Source organism: Tachysurus fulvidraco, chromosome 9 (genome assembly GCF_022655615.1).
Source record: "Tachysurus fulvidraco isolate hzauxx_2018 chromosome 9, HZAU_PFXX_2.0, whole genome shotgun sequence".
In the NCBI taxonomy this organism is placed as follows: domain Eukaryota; kingdom Metazoa; phylum Chordata; class Actinopteri; order Siluriformes; family Bagridae; genus Tachysurus; species Tachysurus fulvidraco.
In genome coordinates this window covers 20,010,426-20,034,866 of record NC_062526.1, presented here as the reverse complement: position 1 = coordinate 20,034,866, position 24,441 = coordinate 20,010,426, and the positions used below count along the sequence as shown (strand labels likewise).

The 24,441-nt window shown below is 38.6% G+C and overlaps 1 protein-coding gene across 2 annotated transcripts in view; it reads right to left on the bottom strand.

The window, feature by feature from the left end:
- Window positions 1-24,441, bottom strand: part of enpp1 (ectonucleotide pyrophosphatase/phosphodiesterase 1) — a 36,524-nt gene that overhangs the window by 3,019 nt on the left and 9,064 nt on the right. For both annotated transcript variants that reach the window (XR_007143818.1, XM_027137994.2), the window contains exons 3-18: window positions 22,842-22,902; window positions 17,252-17,349; window positions 16,971-17,050; window positions 16,756-16,875; window positions 14,951-15,060; window positions 13,395-13,460; window positions 12,826-12,898; window positions 7,036-7,144; window positions 4,969-5,100; window positions 4,805-4,836; window positions 4,574-4,701; window positions 4,390-4,459; window positions 3,244-3,331; window positions 1,752-1,930; window positions 1,489-1,522; window positions 1,255-1,409 (exon numbers count right to left, since the gene is read on the bottom strand). Coding sequence is in view for 1 of the 2 variants with exons in the window: in XM_027137994.2 (XP_026993795.2) it covers window positions 1,255-1,409; window positions 1,489-1,522; window positions 1,752-1,930; window positions 3,244-3,331; window positions 4,390-4,459; window positions 4,574-4,701; window positions 4,805-4,836; window positions 4,969-5,100; window positions 7,036-7,144; window positions 12,826-12,898; window positions 13,395-13,460; window positions 14,951-15,060; window positions 16,756-16,875; window positions 16,971-17,050; window positions 17,252-17,349; window positions 22,842-22,902 (1,535 nt within the window). In the remaining variant the exon portion in view is untranslated. The remainder of the gene's footprint in view (window positions 1-1,254; window positions 1,410-1,488; window positions 1,523-1,751; window positions 1,931-3,243; window positions 3,332-4,389; window positions 4,460-4,573; window positions 4,702-4,804; window positions 4,837-4,968; window positions 5,101-7,035; window positions 7,145-12,825; window positions 12,899-13,394; window positions 13,461-14,950; window positions 15,061-16,755; window positions 16,876-16,970; window positions 17,051-17,251; window positions 17,350-22,841; window positions 22,903-24,441) is intronic.

Sequence of the window (24,441 nt, the reverse complement as noted above, 5' to 3'; positions counted from 1 at the left end):
AGACCCATACACAGGATAGCTTCAAAAAGATAGGTTTAATAACTTAAAATACAATGAACAGGAACAAAGACGAAAACTACACAGGACAAAGGATGAGGGTACAAAGGCGAGGCAGACACGTGACACGGAACATACACAAACGTACATGGCCAAAAGTCAAAGGTTTCAAAGGATGATCATCTTAATTCCAGCCTTTCCTAGGCACTGTTCGAATCAGGGTAGTGTGTTGAACCTGTGACCAAAACCCCAAATACAGACCCAGATAGCAGATGCACCCTGATCTCAGTGAGATCAAGAAGCAGCTTCAACTCTTAACTAACCTAACATTTTAGAGCTGGGTTGGCCTTGCCGGCCCTTATTTTCCTGCATGTGCTGACACAGTTTCCTAAAGAAGCATGTGAGCATCAGTGCATTGTAAGACACTCCTTTAGACTTTTACTACATTCAAATGGGGAAATCAGTGAACCATCTCACTCATTTAAAATGCAACTAATTTAACTGAAACAGTGCACATAATAAAAAAGTCAATTTTTGTCAAAATAAATTTTTTATTATGACTATTTAAACTACAACAGCCACCTTAATAATTGGCCTTAATAATGAGAAAAATAAAATTTTAGATTTCGCAAGAGCAATGAAATTGGGTGTACATGTTGTCAATGCAATACATTGCAGTGGTGCACGTGCTGGATTGTGAGTTTTTTTTTTTGTGAAAAAACAAAGGAAGAAATGAACAAAAGAAATAATACTAATAAAAGTTCTTATCATTCATTGTCCTGTCAGTCATCAAGTCTCACAGGAGAGGCTGTTCACGTCCCTCACCTAACGTCATGTTACTAATGCTCTGTGCTGCGACTGTGAATGGAACAGACCTAACTGTAGGGTCCGTTATTCTACTGAAATATATTTATTCTAGAGATGTGTTTTTTTGAATATATGACCTTGCGGCCAGGATCCGGCCTGTGGGACCCAATTGAATAGCTCGTCTCTTTGCCTTACAGAGAAGCTCCACAGCTCCGAGGTTTAGCTTCACTGAGAGGGACATACCTACTGAACAGCTAGAGCACTGACATGGCACCAGAAGTGATGCAACAAACTATTCTAAATAAAAACAATATAAAAACTAAAACATTGCTGAGTCTTAAAGTTGTAAAAATGTCATTCAATTATTTATCCATGTTCACTCTCATAGCTGTGATGAGACATTGTGACATTTCAGATTCGTCATTCTCAGAGTATGTAAAAGAATCTCACCAGTGGCTTTATACTATATGCAACCCAGAGAGGCATGAGGATGTCTTTACTGTATCCACTGATGTAGGAAACATGCTGAAGCATGCAGTAATCTGCACTCTCTTGTAGAACTCGTGGAGCTCCATATGGCAGATGAAGATGTTTGTCTGTGGGCTCTGTGGTGTAGATGAACACGTTAATCAGCAATGCTGAAAATGTGAAGCAAATGTAAAGTCTGAAGAAGGATTTACTTACTAAAACTAATCAGACGGTGGTTAAGGTTTTCCACCTGTAACAGACAAATATAAATCCACTTAAAGTGTCAGTTCACACGTCTTGTATCGGGATTGCATACATGTACACTTGGTTCATATATACATATCCCAAACAATATATACATAACAGAGCAAGTGAAATCATCAAATATTTATTCATGCTGTTTAAAAATCTTATAGTTTCAGAGGTAAATACAACATGACACATAATCCCCCCTGAGCTTTTATCATTGTTGTGCCAACCTGGGATTTATTGTGAAGCATGCAGGAGCAGCCAAGGTCATCTTTATGAACAATGGAGGAACAGTTGGAGGCTGAGGAGATCTCAGGAGGGTGGACTGGATGATGAGGTGGGTTTCTAAGTAGGTGGTTAAGACTCCCATGAGTTCCATTGTTAGGAGCAGGAGGAATTGTCAACAAATCTAAATGAAGATGAACAGTTATCAAGTTGCATTTTAGAGATGACACATTTTCCCAAATGTCTCCATAAATGATGTTCTTTTTATTTAAACATTACACACTAGCTGATGATGTTACCTAAAGTTTTCTACATACATGTGTAAAACCATTAAAAACCACTAAATTATTAAATTCAATGAAATTGAAAGATTTTTCTTGGTCCTTTTCCAATCTTCAGCTATATAATCTTTGACCATTGTAGCTTCAGATCACAGTTTTTGGCAGGCATGAGTGGAACCCAATGTGGGCTTCTGCTGCTCTATTCCATCTGCCTGAAGATTTGACATGTTGTCAGCAGATGGGTCAAAGCAGACTTTATCTACAGAAATACTGTACCATCTTTTTTAAACAGGTTGGTGGGGGGGGGGGGGAGAGACAAGTTAAAGAGGCATCTCTTTAAACTACCAAAGAAAGGCAATCTGAAGGATTGTCATCTGAGGGAAAGGCAGGACAGAGCTTGCAAGTACAGATGTAGCCCCAGTGTGTAGGAGAATAAACCAGTCAATGGAATGGAAATACAGCACCTTCCTCAACTTCCAAATAACAGTCAAGACCAGTCCATTCTGTGGCAGCTAATAAGTACTACGGCGTTCCAGAGAACCTTGTCAAGGAACATGACAAAAAAGTAAAAAGAAACCTACTGAGAACTGCCTACACACCATCTGAGGAAACAACTGGGCAGGAAGTAGAGGTGGAATGTCAGAAGAAGCAGTCTTTATTTGTCACAAATTCATTTCTTCACATATCCCAGCTTGTTAGGAGGTTGGGGTCAAAGTACAGTGTCATTTATGCTACAGCCCCCTGGAGCAGTGGGGGTTAAGGGCCTTGCTCAAGAGCCCAAAACAGGGAGCTTGGAGGTGCTGGGGCTTGAACCTGCCCTTGATCTTTTAATCAGTAGCCCAGAGCCTTAACACTTAGGCCATCACTGCATCCCACACACAAGAACAACATCACTAGAGAGGTCTTTGACATGGAACCCCAAAGGAAAGAAATACAGTGGAAGTCCCAAGAACATCTGGAGATGATCAGTAGAGGCTGAGATGAAAGAATTAGTATTTTGCTGAAATGAGCGGGACACAAAAATGACCAAGAACAGAGTCAGACCATTGTTCCAGCTCGTGGTTGTAGTACAGACTTGTTTTCTGGGATTGTGCTCGTGTAATTTACTTAGTGTGGGTTTGTGGTATGAATAAACTGCATAAAATGTAGAAGGTTAAGTAATAAAAATTTATCTAGTCAGTGGAGTTAATATGAAAAAAATGTTGAGGTCACTTACCACACAGGAGGTTATATACTTCTATATTTTCAAAGGGAGCTACAGTAGTGTTGTATTTCATTCCTGGTCCATATCCTATGAAAATGGTCTGTAAACAATGACAGTTTTAAAAGACCCTGAATATATGTTTTTGGTTCTATTCATTTTAGAACTCTTTTTATGAAATACTAACAATATTTCATACTCTCTTAGGGAAATGCAAAAAAAAGTGCTTAATGATTTCTCTAGATGAAGATGAAAAAGCTTTATTTGTAACTTATACATTACAGAACAGTGAAATTCTTTCTTTTCATATCCCAGTTGGTTAAGAAGTGTACATTTACATTTACAGCAGACGGTCTTATCCAGAGCGATAAGCCAATGAAGACATCATTTCTAGTTCACTCTGGTTCACATAAATTTTAGAAATGTTTTGTTGTTCTTTCAGCTGCTCCCTGTTCAGGTAACCGCAGCAGATTACATGTTATGCATATTAGTTCTGGCTCAGGTTTTACGGGTGTCCTTCCTGACACAACCCTCCCATTTTACCCAGGCTTGGGAAAGACATGGAAAGTTAACTCCTGCCTGGGAATTGAACTCAGGAAGTGGCAATAAGAGCACAGGATTCTGCGACTGGAACATCATTAGGCCTCACATATATTTTCATATATAGAATATATACAAAAAGAAAAAAGTTTAAGTTGGGGTCAGAGTGCAGGCTCAGCAGCCCCCTAGAGCAGAGATGGTTAAAGGACTTGCTCAAGTCCCAACACTGAGGACCCAACACTGTACATCTTTGGGTTTTAAGTCCCTGGATAAGTTAGTGTTCTATTTTAGACTCCAGCAGCTACCTGCTCTGATATGAAACTGTTGCCCAGCTATTCTATATTCAGGTGAGTTAGTGAACATAGAGAAAACATTTTAATAGAACTCCCATCTTACATTGTGTTGTGTGTTTCTAATTATTAATGACATAATATTTGTATTAATTTAATTACATTGCAGCTGTGAGTACTGGGCATCAGATGCACTGTGATGAGTTCAATCATGTCCTTTTAGTTATTAGCTTACAGACAAACCAAGAAAAACAGACAGGATGCAGCCCCATCAGTATAAACGATAAAGTGTTATCCTCATTATTTAGTAAATAAGACACACTACACTGACCTGCATGTTTGTGAAGGTGTTATCTGAACCATGGAAACCTCCAGAACAGTACTTAATTTCATTTTCCTTGCTGGAAAAAAAAACAGAGAGACAAAGACAATGATGAATGCAATTTCAAGACTTGTTAAAAATGTTAAAAAAATAAATAAACCAGCAGTCAGTGACAAAAAGTGTGTATTCTTACATGGCCACTTGCCACTTAGATCTCATGTAGAGATGAGCTCTTTCTATACGGACATTGTTAGCAAAATGGAATCGTTTCGGAAGGTGTTCTGTTAGATAAGGCTTCATCGGCTGATCGTGAGCTCTGCACTTCAAATGCATGGAGTGGGAAAAGAAAGAATAACAGATATGTTAACTTGAAAAAGCTCAGACTAATATACGTGTTAGTTGTTCATAATAAAAAGATTCATACCGATAGATTCTTCACTAGCTCTTCATAGTTGACTGTCGGAGGACAAAACAGAGAAAAAAAATCACTGTATGACCAATACACAAACATGCAACAATGCAATCTAATCGTAAAGTTTCTGCAGCTCAGGACACACATGCATACGTTTTGTGTGAGCTGAGACTTACAAGTAAAAAAGTCTTCCGGGAGGCGTTTGGGTCGGATTCGTGCAGCGGCACCCTGGATGACGGTGAATGCATCAGTGTCTGCCTGGTATGATGACACATAAGCAGCTCTCTCACACGAAGCTTCCTCCATTCCTAATTGTCACAGCAACAACCACATAAAAAGCTCAGAGTCTGGAATTAGATGTTTTGCTCCTTAACTTAATTTACATCCTCTTTGCATAATAAATAAATCGAGTGTTAGGACACTGCTTGGACATTCTTGTGTTGTCACGTGTTTCGTTTCACGTCTGGACCTCCTCATCTGTTCCTAAATACCTGTTAATCACTGTCTATTTATTTCCTCTGCATTGCATCTAGTTTCGAGTCCTTGTCTGCTCTCTGTCCATGTTATTTATGTAACCGGTTTGTTTTGTTCTGTTGGATTTTTTCCCCCGTCTGTGTTATAAAATTGTGCTTTGTTATCCCTGCATTCGGGTCAGGTTTTATCCTCGCCATGGCTACTGCCGTTCCTGACATTCAGAGTAAATTCTCATGCAATTTTGCTTTTAAAAATAGTCCATTCAAGAGTTAAACTGCAAACTTGCACACTGATTAATAAAATATAATCAGATCACTAGTGTAGATTACGTCACCATTTCACAGAAACACTACGTCTATGTGCTCAGATGCAGTATCCTGGACTGTCCTGGACACAAACACAGTCTCTTAATTCAAAGATGACACTGATGTCTGTCTGCTGCACTGCACCCGGGTCCTTTGTTATGTGTTAAGCAGGTCTTCAGTTAGTAAATCTTCAGACTAACTGGCTCTCACTTCACACAAGTTTCAGTTTAGTACTGAATCAGACCTGCGAGCCAAACACAGTGAGTGCAAGCTGTGAGGATTAGGAAGCCTAGTAGTTCACAAAGAAACACAGGACATAAACTTGTGCAGCCATGCCAGCGGACAGTCACCAGCTGGGTTTCTACAGCTAATCAGGCTGCTAGCTGCAAAAAACCCAACAAGAAACGCTTTTCTCAGAGCAGATGATTAGCCTGACAGTAGACTACGTTCGGTTAAAATCATTTTATAATCATTCTACTATAGCTCACACCTTCTGAGCCTTCCTGCTGGTGTTCAACTGAGGAGCACAAGAACATGTCTGTGGTTATATTCAGGCCATAGAGAAAGAACCAACCACTGAATTGTGTCACCTGTTTTCAGACAACCCCAGCATTGGTACAGATCATACTGGGCCAGCTGACAGACACAGATAACAGGCTCCAGATCTGCTGTGACAGACATCTCTTAGAATTCTGGCATCTCAAAAGAGGTCACATTAACAGCATGAGACAGGATTAAGCCAAGACTAGATCATCCTGAAACACATGCTCAGTGAGGAACCCTAAAGAGCATCACTCTTTTTGTGATCAGTCTTTAAGTTACACTGCTCCATTGTCTTGTAAAGGTGGTGGTGGTGGTGGTGAATTGCTGATGAAGATACATCATATAAATACACATCTGGCATTCATGTGTAAGGCTTTGGAGATTTTTAACAGAACAAGTATAGAAGATGTCTGTGCTCTGACATCCTCTGAAGCTCCATAGGTCCGAGAGAGCTGGACAGACTGAAAGTCTGCGTTACAATGGGTGCTAACTCCCACTGGCTCCTTTATCAGCAGGTAGTGAAAGGCATTGTGGTTAATGTAGGACCAACCAACATGTCATTAAAAGGAGTGAGTTTTCCTTCTAAGCAGTTGTTTAAAATGATTTCTTCTCTGATTCTTCCAGTGTCACATAATTGCTTGATGATTTGATAAATCTCTCTCTCTCTCTCTCTCTCTCTCTCTCTCTCTCTCTCTCTCTCTCTCTCTCTTTCTCTCTCTTTCTCTCTCTCTCTCTCTCTCTCTCTCTCTCTCTCTCTCTCTCTCTCTCTCTCTCTCTCTCTCACACACACACACACACACACACACACACACACACACACACACACACACACACACAAGAATTTTGTGGATTACATTCAGTATAAGCTGACAAACCAATTTGAAGCAGATGCACTAGTTAAAGCAACCTGTAGACACTTACCATGATCTGACAGAAGAACCAGATTGACACATTTATGAAGATTTTGCTGCTTCAGACCGTCCATTAACATTCCCATAATCCGGTCAACTTTCGATAGAGCATGAAACACCTAAAACAAACAAATTCTTTTAAAAGTCTTTTTATTATATTTTCCACATTCGTATATGACATTTGAATTTACTGATGAATATCGTTTGAGGATTTTATAGATGATGGAAAAATTTTCTCATCACCACCGCTGTTCAGTGTTGCTCTGATTAGAGAAATTAATTGTTCTGAATCTGATCACTAAACTGAATCATTTTAAAAATGCATTATGTCAATATGGGAAAACATGGCCTTTAAAAACACAGACACACTGTGGAGTTGTTACACAATCACCACAAAAGGTGACAGAAATGATTGTGATTTCTCTGTTAAGAAAGATGATTTCATGTTTGATCACTTTATAATGTGTATAGTGATAGTGGGACATGCATGAAAGCATGATTATTTATGTAAAGGTTATGGAGCAGACAGCCACAATGACAAAAACCTGGTTCCAAGTAAATTAAATGAATTGCATTAACACAGTTTGTTTTCATATAACCAACAGGATCAAAGTCTGTGCTGAGGATCGAAGCCTGATGGTCAGTGAGGTTCCACACTGCACCATCACACCTCCTTCCTGTCAGCACCAACATCCTTCTGAGACTTTATACTGGAACTGGATCCACTCACTGTACATAAAATCTAGAGACGTGTTTAAATGAAATGTACTGATGCAACTTTCATATCAATTGTGGATGTAAACTTGTGAAATGGACTAAAACACAGACCATTTATCAGGTCCTCTAGTCTATAAGAGAAAAATCTGCATGACCAAGAACTGCATTACACATGAACAAAAACTTGTAATTGCTGCTGCACTGTTGATCTTTTGAGGTGGATCAACACAACAAATCTTTGCACACAATCTCTATTACAACACTACAGTCATTTACTCAAAGGACGATGATAAGAAGTCACACACAACACAGTGAATCCTGAAGAACAGAACGTTAAAACACATCTGAAATATCAGCTCCGTCCCATGCGGCTATGTGAAGATCGCAGAAAAAACACTTAAAATATATAAACACTAACAATTAAACACAGTAGTGTCTTAATTCATACATTTTGTCATACATAATCAAGAATATCAAAATGTAGTATTTTCCCTGTTGTATGGAATCAATAACCTCTCTGAGGCAGGAGTCTGTAATCTTTTAGTATGGAGTACAGAGACAGGGCAGGTAACCTGCCACACCTGCTGTTTTGTCTCTCTCTGTCTTTTTCTTGGGCATTGGAGCAGTTCATCTACCAGCCTGAACATCAGAGTATTTCCACTTTCCAACAACCATTTCGTCACAAGCACCAGGTTCCACCGAGTCCCAGAGAGCTGAGACAAGGTCCTGCTTTCTAGAACTAGGACATTTCCAAGCATAATGCAGTCCCATGGTACTCCATCTAGTCTGGCTAATGACAAGGTTTACTACTCAATTAATTTCCAAAGCACATTTATTTGCAATGAACAGTGTCTCAAAGCAGCTTTAAAGAAGTACAGAAACATAGTAACTTAATTTAAAACTTTAACATTTTTATGCTATGTAGGTTTCACTGGTCATGCTCTATGGTAATGGCAGTGGTGTACATATTGTCATGAAAATCCGCTCAGGATTCTGCTGGTCACCGCAAATACATTGTTACACCTTCTCCCTCCTTGTCATGTTGAGACTCAATAGCATGAAAAACTGTTTCATATTAGTTCTAGTGGACTATGTGACAGAATAGTGCTTCTGAGAACAATATCATGAATATATAGCATAGCAGAGTCATTAGTAATCTCCCAAACTGGGATCTGAAACCTTTTTGGTCCATCCTGGACCTGAGAACAAAGATTCACGTGTCCCTCAGGAGAAGCTGCAACAGCTTAATAATAGGCAATCCTGCCCAAGACAATTTACACCAGAAACGGACTATAAGACTTTAAAGAGAAAACGCTAGACATTTAGACCAACATGACCTGCAAAAACATGGGAGGGAGGACGTTCTAGTTACTCTGGCAGAAAGAGATGAATGGGGACCCTGATCACTGTGGTTTCTCCATATGAGGACTGGAAGGGTTTAAAAGGGGTGGAAACAGTAATGAAATTGTAATGAACATGACTGGCAGCTCTCTCTCTCTCTCTCTCTCTCTCTCTCTCTCTCTCTCTCTCTCTCTCAGGAAGTTAACAGTGACACCAAATGCTGGGCAGAGAGGGACTCTGTAGCTGTCTTTTTCTTTCCGATTTATTTTTATTGTCAGTCTATTATAACCATCATTCCACCCTTTTGTAATTTGAGAAGAGAAGCAAAGAAAAGAAAGTGCACAGAGAAGTCAGAAAAGGAGGGGAGGAGAAATATAATGAAACGTGTGGACACTGATGTGCTGGATGTATTTAGCCAAAAACAAACTTTCTGAGAATTTCTACATATAGTTTATTGAGTTTTACTCTGACACAGTCTCAATATGATGGATTGACATTTCATGACATATTTTAGACGAGTATTACTCCTGTGTGTGGAGTGAAGTGTGAAGTCTTAACTTTGTGACTATGCCACTAAGCTGATGTTCATCATGATGTTCATCTGAGTGATCATAGCTTCTGCCTGAGGCCACCAGACCTTCCTCTACTGAATCTTTCACTGTTTCTTGTCCTCTCTACGATTTGGCCGTGTCTCTAACTCCAAGTCTCCTTTCAGGTAAGAATGACTGAAGCCCACATTTCTCAAAATAAAATTATTACTACTGACAGAAGAAAAATAGTAATCTTTACCTAATCATCACTGCACACACTGAATGAGGTTGAGGTTTTCCATGTTGTAACACAGCAATTGTTACTTACATTTAGTGTCACAGCCTGATGAGGATTTCGAGCAGATCTGATTAGAAAAGTCTCCATTTGCAATCTTAAAGCAAACATGTTCTCTTTTAGAAGCAAGTGAATATGGAAAGAAAAAAATAAAGGAACTGGTATGGGGTATAAGGTAGGGTGTAGAAATTCTTAGTGGTGAAAAAAATGTGCAAAAGTTGTAATGCCAAAGCAGAGAGAATCTCAGGAAAGAGATCAGAACTGAAACACTAGCAGTTTTACACTTTCATTAATCATCTGTTTTGGGCAAACATTTGGACTCAATATTAAACATTTCACCTTAATATCATGCCCAAACTACCCACTAAAGCTAATATTAGCCAGTGGTCAATATGATGTCATGCTTCTGATGTGTACATTGGCAGAACGGGGCAACCACAGTAGCCTGGTGTCTGAGGCAGTTGTGTGTTTTGCCCTGTCCAAGATCCAGCGTTGAACTCTTACTGAATATGTACCCCACATCGTGACGGAGGACCAGGCCTGACCTGAATATACACCTAATGGTGATGAAGGACCAGCACTCACCCTGTATATACACCTGAGAGTGACAGAGGTCCAGCCCTGACCGGTATATACACCTGAGAGTGACAGAGGTCCAGCCCTGACCTGTATATACACCTGAGAGTGACAAGAGGTCCAGCCCTGACCTGTATATACACCTGATAGTGACAGAGGTCCAGCCCTGACCTGTATATACACCTGAGAGTGACAGAGGTCCAGCCCTGACCTGTATATACACCTGAGAGTGACAGAGGTCCAGCCCTGACCTGTATATACACCTGATAGTGACAGAGGTCCAGCCCTGACCTGTATATACACCTGAGAGTGACAGAGGTCCAGCCCTGACCTGTATATACACCTGAGAGTGACAGAGGTCCAGCCCTGACCTGTATATACACCTGAGAGTGACAAGAGGTCCAGCCCTGACCTGTATATACACCTGAGAGTGACAGAGGTCCAGCCCTGACCTGTATATACACCTGAGAGTGACAGAGGTCCAGCCCTGACCTGTATATACACCTGATTGTGACAGAGGTCCAGCCCTGACCTGTATATACACCTGAGAGTGACAGAGGTCCAGCCCTGACCTGTATATACACCTGATTGTGACAGAGGTCCAGCCCTGACCTGTATATACACCTGAGAGTGACAGAGGTCCAGCCCTGACCTGTATATACACCTGGTAGTGACAGAGGTCCATCCCTGACCTGTATATACACCTGAGAGTGACAGAGGTCCAGTCCTGACCTGTATATACACCTGACAGTGATAGAGGACCAGCTCTGACCTGGTTAAACACCTGATAGTAAAGGAGGACCAGTTCTGACCTGTATATACACCTGACAGTGATGGAGGACCAGCTCTGACCTGCTTATACACCCTATAATGATGGAGGACCAGCCTTGACATGTATATACACCTGATACTAGAGGAGGACCAGTCCTGACCTGTATATACACCTGCTAGTGACATAGATCCAGCCCTGACCCTGTATATACACCTGATAATGATGGAGGACCAGCCCTGACCTGTATATACACCTGACAGTGATGGAGATGCGGAGATGGCAGCAACTACAATGTTTCTAGTGACACTGTGTCTGACTTTGTAACTGATTTAGTCAGAGTTACACACTCTGTAGTTTGAAGCTACATCCACCTTCCAATCTGCTTTATTATTCCAGCATTTTTGCAGTGAACATTTGAATATTTGCAACTTTCCTATTCTAAGGGCAAAATATGGAGGATTATTATAATTCTTAATCTATTTCAACCCTAATTAGTGGATATAACAGTCTTTATTTTAGAAGTGTGTAAAAAAATGTTTGTTTATTTGGTTTATTTATCTCGTGATTTTTTTCAATTCACTTTATTTGCATTAAAAATGCCCCTCATGGCAAGAGGACACCAAGTGGCAGAAAATACCAATTAAGGACCTACTGTTTCTCAGCAGTATAATAATAATTATATTATATTATCTAAATACTTATATTTATAATAATTAAATGAAAATAATAACATTAGAAAAACAGGAATAGACAATAAAGAGATAAAAATCTGTTCACATTGAAACTAAATATAAACCTTTGCCGTCTCCTACAAAAGTGACAAGTTTGATAGTATCTGGGGTTGTCTGAATATAGTCTGAATACTTTCTTGTTTACAAACTAACACATCTTTCAACAATGTCACAGAGTGACACATGATGAAAAAAGGCTTATACACCTCAGAGGTCAGCTGGTGCCATTCCTGATGGCTTATGTATAAACCAAGCAGAGACCTTTTCTTTTCACCTAAGAACATCCAGGTCCTGTGTGCTAGAGTTTCTGGTGTAAAAGCCTTTCTAGGTCACAGTTTTTATTTGGGGAATCATTTTGTGTGGTCAGATGCACAGTTATAGATGAAGCTGTCAAATCTGACCACACTACATCATCTCCGTGTCCACCAGGAGTGTTACATACCACAGCCTTCAAATGGAAGAGGTTTGAATTCATTTGCATCAATTAATTCATTTAATAAAAAAAAAAACAGTCTGCTACAAGCTCCTTCTTAGCCTTTCAGCTTTTTTACACATATATAAACTAAAACCTGTTTACCAGACTGAACTTTGAAATGTTATGAGTGTTATATATTTATATTTACAGCATTTAGCAGATGCCCTTATCCAGAGCGACTTACATTTTATCTCATTAACCAGTAATATCATCCTCTTCTTCCTAATATTTAATACAGGCTACAGTGTACAATATATGATGATGATGATAATAATAATAATAATAATAATAATAATAATAATAATAATAATAATAATAATAATAATAATAATAATAATAATAATAATCCAGTTGGAAGCATACCTCGTTGCTATTTGGTCCAAACCCATGTCCAGATCTATCGGGCTCTTCCAAATATAAAGTGTAAAAGTCTGGCCTAAAGAAGTAGAGAATGATATAATTATAATATCATTTTAATACATTCAGTACTCATTTAGGTCATGATTAACTGTTAATCAATCAAGTGGTGTAACTCAATTAAAACTTAAGTGAGAATTTATTTAAACCTGTTAAAATAAATAAATAATAAATCCGGCCTGCAGACAACATATTAGGTATAAAGCTAGTTTAACAAAAACTTTCAGTCTACAGACACAAGCTAAATTCGCTGTGAAAAGTCCTGGACCAGGCTGAATGTAGCCTTCTGTCATTTTCATGTAAAACCAGAGTAAAATGCTATTTGTGGTTTAGATTTTAGCTGAAAGATACTTCAGTTTAGAAAAAGAATGAAAGAAATTTTACACACACACACACACACACACACACACACACACACACACACACACACACACACACACACACACACACACACACACACACACACACACACACACACATGCATTATTGTTTGTACATAAAAGACATCCAATTACCTTTCTCTTGGTGGCAAATTCAACCATTTTAAAATGGTCTGCACTCTTACCTCAAATGGAATATCTCTAATGTAACAATACAATATAATTAGTGCCTTTACAATGTATTTCACATTAAATATTTTGAACTGCATGTTCAAAATTCGGGGACATCTCTTTTAAGATCAGTGGCAGAACTCACAATAAGACCTTGTGGCCCTTGAGGTCTAATCGTACTTTGTTGTAATGTGTTTATTAATTATATATATATATATATATATATATATATATATATATATATATATATATATATATATATATATATTTTTTTTTTTTTTTTTTAAAGTAAAAACTTTAAACTAATGTTCAAAAACTCTAAACAACTAAAAAAAAATTACTGATGCTTTACTGAAGATCCTCAGCATGATCTGATTGGAGTTTATAGTCGTAAAGAAAAATTATTTATAATCCCACAACACACTGTGTTTATAATAATAATGACAACACTTTTTAATTAAAACAGGATGAAATTAGCTGGTGTCCCCAAATGTCTGACATGCAGTGCATATTCAATAAAACAAAACAATTAGGATGATGGTCAGTGAAGAGATTAAGCAAGGCTGCCAATTTATGAGTTCATCTTAGAGTGAGATGTTGGGGGCGGGGCTTTGGTTATGGGGAGGGGCTTATGGAGGGGCATGGCTTGGTGTGGAAAAAATACAAACACAAAATCCTTGCATTAGCAGAAGTGTATTAAGTATATATTGATTGTCAAAGTGTTTGGTATATGTACAGAATTTCTTGGGAGATTTACATTACATTACATTACATTCAGAAATAGGATTAACATATTGATACAAAGCGTTCTTTTCTTGCCTGTCCCTGACAATTTATCCTATAACAATTATAATCCTATAATTCAAATTTATACATACTGACACCACCACCAATCAAATATCTGGACATGACTGATGAGTTGTGATTGATATAAATGAAATAATTTTATTATGGGATGTCGTTGACTTGACATTCTGTTCTTAGAAAACAATAATTAACATTAACTACTAGGCATGCCCAGATATTTGTCATCTGGAAATGCTTTTGTACTGTTTTTTATAATAAAATTATGTAAAATAGCTGCTCAGTGCTGCAAAACAAACAACTATGCTAATGCTAACTTAATTCTATATAAACTATATAACAGCATAGGCCTATTAGTTACTAGCCTAAACTGTACGGAGACACGGAGCGCCCTGTAACTCACTGACCTGCCTGCGTTCACAATTCACACGGTGCAGATGGGAGGGAGAACGCTGACTACACAGTTTATGGGAATAAATTGTGTAGTTCCCTCACAATTGTCACAAAAAACTCACTACACTGTCTGTCTGGTCTCTCTGCGCGTTGCTTTGCGAGATCATGCAGCGCGATTTTTTTCCCCTCACTGCTGCACGAGTCTGCGGGAGAATATGGGAGTGTGGCGTGAGAATTGGGTCAATTGCGTGAGTCTCGTGCTGAATGCGTGAGAGTTGGAAGCCTTGGATTAAGATTGAGATTAAGAATTAAAACACACTTACCTGTTAAAGATTTTATACAAATTTGGATACTGTCCTTTAATACGTACATCTGATCCAGGCCAGAAGAAGGTCCCAGACTTCAGGTTGTTGTTCATGGCAGTGAGCCAAAACTACACCACAGATAAACACCACAGCATTTCTAAACATATGTCTACTCCATCTTCAACACAAGTGATTTAACTCTGAGCTGCTTGTTCTGAAGTTTTTAGCCTAGAATGTGACTTAAGATGATGCACCAAGGCTTCTGCAGTCGCACATACTAACAGAAAGTGGTGGAGTTACGAACAGTACAGGCAGACAGCCACTAGAGGCCCTTTAGAGACATTCAGTCTTTATTTAGATCCACTTATGAACAGCCACATGCACATTTTCTTTCAAAAGAGGGAGCTCTTTGTGTGTGAGTCTGTGTGTGTGTGTGTGTGCATGCAATGATACAGCCCTCTAAAGCTGGTGGAAAGCTGCCGGGTTTCAGCAATAGAAAGTACAGTAGCACTTGTGTCTTTTCTGCCTGTTTCTATCTTTTACTCTGATGTCTGAGAATCACGCTCATTGACTCTGTTTGTGATCTTTCTTTTCTTTCTTAGCTAAACTGTGATTGTGTTTCAGTAAATTATATGCTGTCTTTATGAAGGATTAAAGGACAATGTTTTATAGACTGTGTATTGCTACACCTCCTCGTATGCATGTTACAGCTGGTCTGAATAACGTCAGAGTGTGTTTGTACCACATATTCCGCAGTTAACTGAGTCTCAGAGCCAGTGAAGTAACGACAGTGTACACAATAACATTATTACAAAGGAGGAATAGAGGATAGTGTGGTATTACACTTAAATAAAAAATATTTAAATGCCCAATTTATAGAACTCTATTCACCGTCTCTGTACAGTAAATCAACTCTGTGTTTAGCTCAGACTGCTAATTTGTAATATATTAACTCATAATAACGTGACAGTGTAAAAAGGAATTTTTCAGCGTTTATCAATTCAGGACCAGACATCATGCTCCGGCAAATAAGAGGGCAAGTAAAGAAGTATTCTAGATAAAATATCCACACAAGGAAGAGCACCTGCAATATTCTGTAAAATGTGGTGATCACTTCATGGGCTTTTCACAGCTCATGCAATTAAAAAAGGGCTGTGAAGAATTACTGTATGAAGAATTTCACTGAACTTGGTTTCTTTTGCCAGAAGGTTAACAAGATAAAGACCAAAGACATTCCAATCAACATAGAGATAACACCACAATAAAAGGAATGGTTTCTGATTTTAGCTTATGGACCAGAAACCTAAGAATATCAGTAAAGATCTTAAGATCTTTGTCTGTCTGTGTGTCTGTCTGTCTATGTGTGTCTGTCTGTGTGTGTGTGTTTGTGTGTGTCTGTCTGTGTGTGTGACTGTCTGTCTGTGTGTGTGTCTGTCTGTGTGTGTGTGTTTGTGTGTGTCTGTCTGTGTGTGTGACTGTCTGTCTGTGTGTGTGTCTGTGTGTGTGTCTGTCTGTGTGTGTGACTGTTGGTGTGTGTGTGTCTGTGTGTGTGTCTGTGTGTGTGTGTGTCTGTCTGTGTGTCTTTGTGTGTGTGTCTGTGTGTGTGTGTGTGTGTGTCTGTCTGTCTGTCTGTGTGTGTCTGTCTGTCTGTGTGTGGCTGTCGGTGTGTGCGACTGTCTGTTTGTGTGACTGCCTGTGTGACTGTATGTCTGTCTGTCTGTGAGACTGTCTGTGTGTCTGATATACTGTGTGTCTGTTTCATGAAAACCACAAAGCCTGCATATGTCCAAACTCACAATATGTGACTAGTTTGAAATACTCACTGGTTCACCCTGGTACCAATACGAGTTAAACTTCTCTTCTGATTTCAGACTGAAGCTGGCGTTTCTGTTAACATCATACATCTTATTGTCCACAATCCCATGTGATTCTGGATACATACCCTGTGAAAATATATTGTAGTATGTATTTATATATAAAACAGTATATTTTGGTAAATGTTTATTCTGAATAAAATGCGAGAGCGCTCTATACTGACTGTTACAATGGTGTAATGATTGGGGAATGTCTTTGTAGGATAAGCAGGACGCATATATTGCGTAGAAGTTCCACATTGTCCTGAAAAGACAACGGAAAATGTTTTCCTTGGTTTTTCCAAATAACCTTGTATCTTAAAGACAGTAAATGTCTTCAGGGTGCAAATACATTGTATACAGACAAGAAAAAATGTTTAAATGGGATTCCTATTGCAGTGAAGTCTTTCCATATTTATTTATTAAAAAAAACTTTCATCGGACAGAAATGAATTATAATACATACTGAGCTTCTTGATGTTTGGAAGCTTGTCTCCGTAAACATTCAGGTAGCCTGCTCTGAAGCCATCCAATGAGATTAGAAGCAGTGGAGGTTTGGAGAAACTGGAAAAACAAAATAAAGACAATCAGTTTGCGGTAGTAGGACTAAGATGAATAACAATGTTCCAGATTAAAGATGTTACGCTGATTAATCAGTCTTTTTGGATTAGCCATTAAATGAGTCAGGACTGTATCTGTCTGAGACAAGATTGACTCAACATGATTTGTCAGAAAAATGACAGAAGCAAAACTCTGATCAGGGATTTACTCATGTTGTAATTTTCATGGGAATCTCAACATGTTTTGCACAATTAATGAGGAAGAAACTGGCTGAACATACAGTACATGTGGCATCAAGTACCTGTAGTGCTGTACACACACACACACACACAAGTAAGCACACGCGTGAGCACACACACACACACACACACACACACACACACACACACACACACAGGTTACAGAAAAAAGGCCAATACATCCAGAGCTGTTGACTCTTTAACTTAATCTAGGAATCAACACAATAGTTTCAATCCTCTGTAATGTGCAGACACACAGCCAGTACATGTGGGAGGAATTCACACATTTTGACTAACTTTCCCAATCAATACAGATGTACCATGAACATGTTTCAACAGGTCAGGAACTCATGGAAAGTACAGACTCACTAACTGACTTCGTGCAGTTACATAACTTTCAAAGACTTTTAAGAATAATGTCATAAGATTTCTAGGAAAAGGCCATAATAATGTTCTAAAATTCTATGATTGTATGAAAATATATGTTCCATTGTCAGGACCTGGTCATACTTTAAAACCTGAACAACACAGTTGAGTGAACTGTCAGTTGCTTGCCATACCACTAGATGGTGGGCTGACAGGTCTCCTTGTTTCAGGTGTTGCCACCTTGTCTTGGTTGTTTGATTAGGTTTGTTATATATGTCTGTCCAGGGGCCTGTTTCAGAAAGCAGGTTAAGTGAAAACACTGAGTATGTTAACCCTGAAATGAGGGAAACTCTGGGTTTTCCGTTTCAGAAAGAGATGTATGTTAAAACCGAGAAAGCAGGTTAAATCAAGCCAGTTTCCGAAAGAGAGGTAACTTATACTCAGAGTCAGTTACCATAGTAACTTACTCCGTGAACCTAATCTGGTTGGGAGCAGGTTTTCTTCAGTAAACCCAGAGTTTCTGTTGGTCTCCTCCCCTTTTTTAAAGAGGAAGCAACTTTTAAACACCTCATTCATTGCCCACATTTCAGTTACTCAGCGAGCATCAAAGGGATTGTGGGATGTGGTAGCTCAGTGGTTAAGGTGTTGGACTACTGATCAGAAGGTCATGGGTTCAGGTCCACCAAGCTTTTGTGGACACAATTGCTCAGTTGTATAAATTGAAACAAAATATAAGTCACTCTGGGTAAGGGGGTCTGCTAAATGCCATAAATGTAAATTGAATGAAATGGCATGTCCTTTTATGGATGATCCTGTTGACGAAGAGTCTGTATTAATTTGTTTGAACCCAGAGTGGATTTTTGTCACATCCCTATGCATTTTTATTTGAGCGGTACCATTTTTCTTTACGGTTAAAAAGATCCATAATCTCATCCATTCTTCCATCAGCCATCGTGGCAGTGCTCTTACATCCAAGCAGATGCTTTGCATTGCTTTACAGTTCTTTGCAAATTGTAGTTTTGAATATAACATCGGAGATGCAGAACATATTAGTAAGGCTACTGTTTGTAGAGCCGTCAGGAAAGTGCACCTCGCTCTTAAGCGCTTTCTGACAATTTTTGTGTTGGAATTTACTCTAAAATAGTTCTTAATTACTAACTACAAATTACATCTTCAACAAGTCTAATTAGATTAATGTAATAATTACTATCTCTAGAAAGTATTGGTCTACTTATTAATTTGGTCTATTTACTTATTAATTACTTTCTAAATCCCAAATCAACCTCAACCACCAACCACTTGAACAATAAGGAGAGACAAGAAACTGCACTTCTAATGCTTTCAAATAAACAATATACAATTACATGAATTATCCTTGAATTGAACAAAGTGTGTAACTAGAGGGAAAAGTTTACATTAAAAAAATACCTTTTATATAGATATATAGATATATAGATATTTTTTTTTAAAATACACCTTTTAAAATTTGATGTTAAATCCACTATTGTTTTATACAGCAGTGTTGCCTTTTTTTTTTTTTTTTTTTTTAAATACATGTTCATATTCTCCATATGCTTGCATAAGCACTTCCAGATCTGGTGGGAAGAAATATGCAGACTTTTCTTTTGTCTGACGATGTTGCCATGGTGACTATTTATATCAGCACTCCATTGCTAATGGATTTTTTTTTTACATGCTTAACTCAGAGTCAGTCAATTTAGAGTTGATAAAACTAACTCTTTTCAGCTGTTCTGTAATCAAAAACTCAGGCGTTTCCCATCTCAGGGTTTGTCAACTCAGAGTTCAAGTTTAAACTCAGAGTTGGTTGAACCACCTTTCTGAAACAGGCCCCAGGTGTTGAGAGTTTGGTGAGTCATTGTTGTTTGCGTGAACATGTGTGTGCCATGTTCATGTGGCCAGGATTATGTTAGTTATGTGTGCTTATGTTCTTGTATGCCAGGGAAGCCATGCCATGCTAGTTAAGTGCGTTCGATGTTCATGTTACTAGAATAGCTATAGTTATATTAGTCATGTGTGTGCTATGTTTACCATGTTTGCCAAGATTGTCATGTTAGTCACAGTGTCATGTTCCATGAAGTAAGATAATCTGTGTTTTTTGAATAAGTATCCAAGCACACTGGAATCTTGCTTTTGTTACTGGTACTTTCTCTGCGCCCTCAGCGGTGTTTACGCACCTGTGCATGTTATAAACACAAACAACTTGAATTTTAAATAGCCGAACCTATAACCTGAGTGCTAAAACACTGTCCTCCAACGTCCTCTTATATTATGGCAGAAGCTGTCAGAATGCGTAAAGCAAATAGAAACGCTGCTTCCAAAAAAAACCAAACCACTTCACTAGATTTCTGACTGTTGTAAACATTTAATATGTGTACAGATGCCTGTAGAGCTCATGATGTAGCGCTTGGCTTTTTCTTTATACCTCTGAGCAGTAAAATGTGTGACCTTGGAAACAGGAAGCATGTAAAACACCCCCCCCTCATTTAGACTTGCTCATTAATGAAAATATAAAATTTGATAATTATCTTTATTTTTCCATTCCTATAAAGCAGCTTGGAGGCAGTGTCCATTGTTGAAAGCGCTATACAAATACATTTGAATTGAATTTGCATTGCTAATCACTGAGGTTTCCTAATATCAGCAAGAGAATCTAAGACCCAGTGTATCAGAGTGCTGTACAAAAGCTTTGACTTGGTGATAACTCTTAGGGGCTTTTTACACCTGGTCACTTCATGCGGTTTCTGTGATCCGATAGCTATCTCATCGTAAAAAGACCAGGTCTAAATGCCTTCTGAAATGTTTTCGAGACGGATATAAATCCGATCCTTCAAACCACTTCAGGAGGAGGTCTGGGACGCATTTCAGATGAAACTGGACAGGTGTAAATGAATGTGGTTGTTCAAGCCACTTACGCCAGCGCTATACTCCTCCCAAACGGAAGTACGTCACTCGCAAGTGACTCACGAGTCGCGCATCGTGCCAGAAACAAACAGTAAATGCTGTTTTTTGTAGCATAGCCGTCATAACAAGTTATTTCATCTTCTTTTTGATTGCATTCTGAAAACCGTATACACCAAAGCGTGTTCCATTTCAATTACCCCGGAAATGAGGTAAAATATATTTGCATATTGGGCTGGAGTAGAAAGATCCGTTTGATATCCGATTCGCCAAGACGCATTTATGTGGCGTAATGGAGATGGAACAGTTTTAACAAATCAGTTAGCTATCGGATCAGAGAAAACACTTGAAGTGACCAGGTGTAAAAAAGCCCTTAGTGTGTTTCAACATTGTTAGTGAAGTGTCTGGAGTGGTGGAGTTGATTCTTTGGCTAAATAACTTAAATAGGACACAGTAAAAATTAATTTGTTATCTTTATAAATGTTATCTAGACACAACAAAAACAGAGAAAATAAAATATTTCACAATTTTCAAATGCGCATTTAACCTGATCCAAAGTCATGCCTGTGCTGGTAATATATGGTATCAACATTACTATAACAACAAGCAGCTTGTAAATGCAAAATCCTTATGCAGGTCTTTTTTCTTGCTAATCCTCTAATATTTTATTACATGTGTGGTGTAAAATCTCGCTGAAACCACAATATTTGCCGGATCACTGTCAGCTTTCCAAAACCCCCTAAAATCCGCTTTAACTGCTGCTTTGAACACTGTTAAGCTGAGTAACTTGCATACCACCAGATGGTGCCAAGATGAAAAGATGTCATCTATACGTACAAACATCTGTTCATGTATGCTAAGCTAAGTATGAGTATGAGTAAGTATGAGTAAGGCAGTGGCTTTTCTAGCTTCTGCTGCCCTATCAATTTATGTGGGAGGAAGTGCCTGTGACCAATTGCAGACCAACATGAATTTAAGCAGAAAATTAGAGTCCTATCACCCCATGACACTCACTGCACCTAGACTGGTGAGGAAGATGGTGGTGAACACCTTATGGTGAACCACTCCCAGGCATAAGGCTTGTATCTGTATGAGGTCAGGGTCAGTTCCCATTTCACTGAGATGGAAATGTCTTTATTGTTCGATCCTGTGGTTCAGCCTCAGACTGATGACCAGTCTCTTACCCGCAGTTACTCCAACAGACCCAAATAAACTACTGCCATGGATGCAGTCAGCAATCTGTAGGTCTGTGACTTGCTGTGATTTCAGGATGGCTATGATTGTATGTATTGGGCAGATACTTTGATATGAACCACTCTCATGGCTGCATGGCATGAACAGCATGAAAGCTATAGCAGGAGAAAAGGAAGGACTTTCAGGAATCAATTCAGTCTCTAGACTCTAAAGAAGGATTGAGAGCTGTTATCCTATCTGATCATGAAGATACTAGAAAGAACTCCTTGTTCTGAACAGGGTACAGTTTTTTTGTACAGCACTTCTGTCCAAGATGGAAAGGACATCTTGGGTCAGAACAGCAACTTTTGAGGGTCTGAATTTGGTGAGGCTCTGAGATAGTCATCGGTCAAGAGACATGCCTCTCCAGGAGATCTATCGAGTATCTCTCAAGATTCTACAAGGTCACCATGACCTCTCCTATTGGTGATAGGATGGGAATCATTGCTTTAATTTTCATACTGTAGTGGTTCCTCACCACCTTGCGGTTAGGGGCATCTGGGTTTTAAACACCATCTCTGGCACAGAGATGGTGTTTTAAAAAGTGCAAGTTATGAATGGAACACAGACACACTATGACTTTGTTGAAGGTGTATTCAAACCTAGAACCTTTGTACCTAGAATTAAATGACCTTAAATATACTTTAGACATATACCCGTAATCAGGGCATAGCTTCAAATGTCGTAAAATGTACACAACTGAGCACAGAAATTTTGATTACTAACTGTATATCATACCTTTCAGGGCACTGGGGTGTCGTGATATCCTCACATTTGTCTTCTACCCATGCCTTTTCTCCTGCACAAAATAGTCAAAACCATAAGTTAAAAAACATGATCTGTTAGAGGTTTTTGTAAAAAGTGCATTAAGAGCAAAAGGTTTGACCTTCTATAGAAATATGAGAAATATGTTTAATGTTCAAAATGTACAAACCACACCACATACAGTACAATCAAAACTTGAATACTTATTAACGGATAATAAATGATTTGATGTGGCACAGTGGCAAAGAAGCATGTCTACACGTCTACCCTCATTTAAAAGCATCCATGTTCTAAGAGGCTAAAACGAGGAAATAGCTCTAATCCTACATGAACCTCAAGTAACCCGTCAACTAACCCTAGTTATTAAATAGCCAGGCTCGAGCTGACTACTGTATGTACTTTGCTCTACACTTTGGGTCATCAACATTTACTGATGACTTTGCAGTATGTAAACAGAAGCCTGTCCAACTTCCCCTGACATCAACATTACATCATCTCGGTCTGTAAAACCCCAAAGAAGTATACAGTTATGCTTGGCTTGTTTGACAAAGCTAACAATTTTACAAGATTCCTTAGTAGCCTCCTTCATAAAGCCAGACAATTTGCACACTGAATCCCAAATGGCTAAATATTGGACATACAGGATATTATAAAAACTTTTTATGTACAACTCACTCATGTACATGAGTAATGATCTATAAAAGACTCCTGGGTAACCTCTCTTTACCACAGCGGAATTTGGATCATGTCCATTGTTGACCTGGTGAGTTAAAATGCTGAATCAGTGTTTGGAAAACTATTTTTATCATCCAAACATGCTCATATTCAAATTTACTTTCAAATATCTGGGATGGCTTTAAATATCTATGCATAAACACCTTGTCTGAGAGCAAGGGTAATAGGTGAGTAAGTTTCTATAAAAAGCAGGTAAATATAAAGAGCAGAATCAACATGACTTATTTACTTCAGACACTTATAAGAGTCCAACGGGAGACAGGATTTTCTCACAGGAAAACACATCCACTACATGGCCTAATCTCTTTGGCCTTCTCGCATGAAACCCCACCCGTATTTTCTGTCACTAAAGTAAACTATGTTAAATCTAAAAATCTTAATCTTTATAATTAACATTTTTGCTGGTTCCAGGTTGTTTTTATTTATTTTCAACTTGTTTCCATAAATGGAAATGGACCACTGGAAACTAAGCTTCATTCGGGTCTCGTTTACATTTCCATTCATCTTTATTTAGTACAATACTGCATTTCTTTAGATCAAACTCTTTTATAGTAATAAAAATGCATAACGAATGAATGAATAACGCACGAGTTAACTGGTCCAGGATAAATAAATGTGGTGTTGACATTGTGATGGAAGCATGTCTGAAAACTCAACGCTCTTGCAGAGAAACAGCATGACATCAGAAAGACAAAAATGTACTTAAAATGAAAAAAAAAAAAAAGACAATGAACATTTCCACCTTGATTGCTCCAGTAAATTCACATTCATAAATCTTACTCCAGAAATATCTGCAGTGCTTTGACACCATCGTCCCAAACATCCGCAGGTTTTGGCA